Below are 4,565 nucleotides of genomic sequence, written 5' to 3'. Positions count from 1 at the left end.
CAAGATATGACTTCCTTAGGTATCTATGTTTGTGAAGAAGCTTCATAGTCACTTGAAATTTGGAATTACGAGTCCGTGTTGCAGTCACAGGTTATTACAAGCCAATTTTCACCTTGAGGTTCAAATAAACAATACGCCGTGATGTATCAGCCAGCATAGGGCCGTTGGATACTCTCCCTAATATTATGTACTCTTGGTATTAATTACTGATGTACCCTCAGTACTCCAAACTCCTGCTGCCCTCAATTTAATGTTTTACTTTTCTTCTCTCTCTATGTTAGTACTGTAAAGTTCTTTAATAATAATAATAATAATAATAAACTATTTACTACCTGCAAATATCGTTCTATTCTTGAAGAAAGTGACAGAGAAGCTCTCTTAGTGCTACAGTGAAACTTGTCTTAACGACCACTTGTATATAAAGACCACTCTTCTATTGCGACCAGATCATTTGGTCCCAGCCATTTACTCATTCAACTACATAGTAAATTGCCCATCTAATGCGTCCACCTGTCTATTCCGTTATCCGACCGGTTCTAGATCCCCTGTCCATAGCCTCCAGCTCCTATGTAAATTTACTTCTCTATAGTGACCAGTGGGTGTGGCCATTCAATTAATTGAATGGCCGCACCCACTAGATAATTAATTGACCAACCACTCCTACTAGATTTACATGCTGCTTTGCTTTGATCTCTTTTATGCTTTCTTAGAGAAAGCTACTCAAGAAGAAGAAAACTACTCTTAGAGACTGTTATTGATAACTAGATATATCTGTATAGAAAGAAAGAGTGATGTATTAGCTATTCAATGTGCATGTGTGCATTGAAAAGATAAGTGGACCTGCCTATAAGGACCGAAACATATATAAAGGGCTATGGTCTCTTTAGACAGAATACCCTATCCAAAGACCACCTCTCTAATAAGACCAAGTTTCTCTGGCCCATAGGTGGTCGCTTTAGACAAGTTTCACTGTACCTTTTCTGCAACAGCTGAGCGTTACAACAGTGTCCGCGCCTAATCAATTCATATCTATGGGATCGCGTGATCAGTTTCCAATCCCGGTTACGTAGTCTATAATATCTGTGATAATAATAATAATAATCTAACCGAATCCGACAATTCCGACAAGAACAAGATTAGACTTCAGTGTCACAAGACATCTTATAAGATCCATCCCAATGGATAAGGCTGGGGAATCGGTGATGGTCTGGCTAAGGACTATTGGGAAGCAAGTGTATAGCTTGGCTACGAGACTAGCTACGTCTGTACTTGGTTTCGCTAGCCAGACCCAGACCGTTGTCTCAAACAAGACATATTATCTTATAATATCCATCCCAATGGATGAGGCTGGGGAATCGGTGATGGTCTGGCTAAAGACTATTGGGAAGCAAGTGTATAGCTTGGCCACGAGACTAGCTACGTCTACACTTGGTTTCGCTAGCCAGACCGTTGTCTCAATTCCAGAGATGGAAACCCAACTGGAAAAGAGCTGTTGCATGCTTTCGAATAACGTTGATGAGGCCTCTCAAGGAACTATCTTCCAACACCAGGGGCCGCTTTATCTTTTGACCTGCCACCATGTAATTCCATCAGGAAAGAAATCTTCTGGTTGGAGGGTCAGTATTTACCCGGAAGAAAGCAATGATTTAGGCAAGGATAAAAGCATAGGAAATGGCGAACGATCCGAAGATTCATGTTTAGATCTATGTTTAGATGAAGGCATCGTGGGTAGAGCTATTAGTTGCTGTGGAGAGGATGGAATTCTTGGGAAATACGAACACTTCAATAAACCGTGTCCATTTGATCTGGATTTCATTTTACTAGAGCTGAACAGTTCAAAATTAGAGAAAATGCGCTCCAAGTTTGTGGATTTACGACCCAGTATTGATGCTATAAATGTTCTAGAGCGAGATCAAGAGCCTAGTAATTTCTTTCAAGATAGCAATGTGAGCTGTTTCTATATGAGAAAAGGTAAGTTAGTTATTAACAAGGAGCACTATTTTTCCTTTCCTACACTTCCCACTGGTCCACTAAAAGTAACATTGTTGAGGGATTGGAGTTATCAAGTGTCTTCTCATGAATTTGTAAAGGATGACGATTCTGATGTCTGTGGGGGTTTTTCATCAGGTGCTCCGATGTATGCAACTCATAAAAGCAATCAACCTGTGCTTTATGGGATGCATACATGTCATGGAGGTGAAGAAGATGACGATGTAATATCAGATGAATTCCTACTAGTCAAATCATTTAATACAAATTTTATCTGGGTTCTCTATTTAATCAATTTATATTCTAAAAAGGGTTCTCCATATTTTCCTGATTTTCCTCTCAGAAAAACACCCATGCACATACCTCTATTGTGGGCAGTTTTTTTGCGATATGAAAAAAATACCTCAATGCTAAAAGAGGGAAGTTTGCTTGTGAAAATAGCTCAAGAAATATATGATGATTTGGTTCGTTCCAGTCATGCTCAAGCTCAATTAGAAGGAGAAGAAAAGAAAATGTTTGATTTGGTCGAACAATTTTGTAAGTTATATTTTTTCATGTAAAAATTGATTATTGTACATCTTATTACTAGTGACTTATGAAGACCCAGAAAAATCCTTTGCTATTGGATTAGGTATGTACTGAATGTGCTATTAATAATAATTATATTTTATCAATTTTCAGAGGGAGCCAGTATTGAATCATCTCCAGAAAGTACTTGTCCAAGTCAGACAACAGGCTTAGTCTCGCCGCAACAGTCATTTGCCACCGAAATGACTAGTGGAGGGTCTGGGCAACGACACTACAACAGGCTATGTTTCAGACATCAACAATTCTGATTCAGGTATATTGCAATATTAACCATGCTCCTCATTATAATATCAAAAATAGATAACATCCCTCCTGAAGACTTATAAAGCTTGCAAATATGAAATGTGTAATTTTTACTGATAATACCACAAGACTCCAGAACTTTGTATTTAACTATCTTTTATATTGTTTATACTGTCCACTCTTGCTTATACTTACTTCTACCATGCCTAGTTGTAATTGACCAATCAGATTGCTCAATTTCAAGTTCATAAATAACTTACTTACCAACAAGTTTCTTGGGAGGTTGAATAAGTAGCTCGAGGTGAATAAGTAATGTCCCGAACAGTCGGAGGTCGAATAAGTAGCCCAAGGATTTACTTATTCACCTCCTGTTTCAAAAATGCATTACTGTTGCCAAGAGTAGCTACTCTTGCTGTTGCTAAGTAAACTAGTTGTTTTACTTGTTTATTTAGTACATGGTAGAAGTTGGTCATTCTGTGTAGGTATCTATGGCCTTATCATACCTCTGGCCTATGGCCTGAGGTATGATAAATGCCATAGATACTTCCACCTCGTTGTATAACCTTTACTTATACCTTTATTATACCCATTATTATAATAGTTAAGATAAAGTAAAACAGTTGGAGAATAAACGTGTGGTATGTTTAGACCCACACAAATGCCTGGTTTATAGCCTGCTTTTTTACTTTTGGGACACAATATCCTGAAGCAAAGGTTTGGATTTGCCATCACAGGGTAGAATATGAAATATTTCTCAAGCAATTGTGGCTATAGCTTCCTATTGAATAACTTAATCATACCACTACCTCCTCATGAGGATTGTATATTAACATATTCTTGTTGTGTTCCCATTACGACTGCAATGGTTGATTTTAGCTAAGACTCGCCTCACTATTAGTGAGGCAAATTATGCTCCAATTATGCTAGCATAATAATTTGCTCTATTATACTCCAAATCCACTACATAATTAGCCTAGTCCTACTCATTAATTATTGTCATTAATTAAAAGAATAAAACATCAAACAAAGGTTACACCAGGTAGGCTATAAATCAAAATGGCTGTAGAGAGAGAGTGCCATCACAATAAGAAGCAGTAGAAAATCATTGCAGTACAATAATAGCAAATGTGTGCGTGTTTGTTGAGTTTCAAAAAAAGAAAAAAGTTATTTGTCATCTTGATCGAAATTAATCGGATCTTCATCATCCTCCTCCTCCTCTTTGTCTTCAGAATAGAGCGGCTGGAACCGAACAGCTAAAAACAAAATAAATTAAATACAATACACATTAATCACACATTCATTATAATATGTATTATTATTATTATTATTATTATTCAACAAACAAGACAAAACAAGTTAAAAAAAAAAGTTAAAAGAAATAAAGGAAAATTAGATAATATAATGTATGTAGCTAGTTAAGGTAGATTATTTTGAGAAATAATTTAATATCAATATGGTCAATGAAAGTGAGAAATGAGTCCACTACCATCCTCAAATCCCAATCCTCTCCACTTAGAATGGGAACCACGCACACACAGATTAGTGGCACGTACTAGAGAGAGGGACAGTTTTGATCTCACCCAGTAGAGTACAGTATTATAGTTGAGATCCCACTTCATAGATAGTCTCACTGATAGGTGCTTGATAAATCGTGACATTTCAGGGGCTAGGAGGCCATCAATAGTCACACAGAGAGAGTGAATGTAGCATGACGGCTTTCATAGTCTGCTCCATATTTCAGTTTC

General features: G+C 37.2%; 1 protein-coding gene and 1 long non-coding RNA gene across 2 annotated transcripts; one reads left to right on the top strand and one right to left on the bottom strand.

Annotated features, from left to right (window-relative positions):
- Nucleotides 1–139: 139 nt before the first annotated feature.
- Nucleotides 140–597, bottom strand: LOC109590528 (uncharacterized). The gene is made up of 2 exons (XR_002189368.1): nt 333–597; nt 140–283 (listed from the first exon to the last, which is right to left on the bottom strand). It is a non-coding gene; the product is annotated as an uncharacterized LOC109590528 (long non-coding RNA).
- Nucleotides 598–1,157: 560 nt separating this feature from the next.
- On the top strand, nt 1,158–3,090 carry LOC109590529 (uncharacterized). Its single transcript, XM_020006423.1, has 4 exons — nt 1,158–2,526; nt 2,579–2,620; nt 2,671–2,830; nt 2,878–3,090. Exons 1-3 carry the CDS (start codon nt 1,179–1,181, stop codon nt 2,823–2,825), a joined length of 1,545 nt encoding a protein of 514 aa, XP_019861982.1. The 5' UTR covers nt 1,158–1,178; the 3' UTR covers nt 2,826–2,830; nt 2,878–3,090.
- The last annotated feature ends 1,475 nt before the right edge of the window (nt 3,091–4,565 follow it).

The sequence above is a fragment of the Amphimedon queenslandica genome, unplaced genomic scaffold (assembly GCF_000090795.2).
Source record: "Amphimedon queenslandica unplaced genomic scaffold, v1.1 AMPQUscaffold_9892_Cont17869, whole genome shotgun sequence".
Taxonomy (NCBI): domain Eukaryota; kingdom Metazoa; phylum Porifera; class Demospongiae; order Haplosclerida; family Niphatidae; genus Amphimedon; species Amphimedon queenslandica.
Note: the sequence above shows the minus strand (reverse complement) of the source record. Positions and strands in the feature narration are given on the sequence as shown.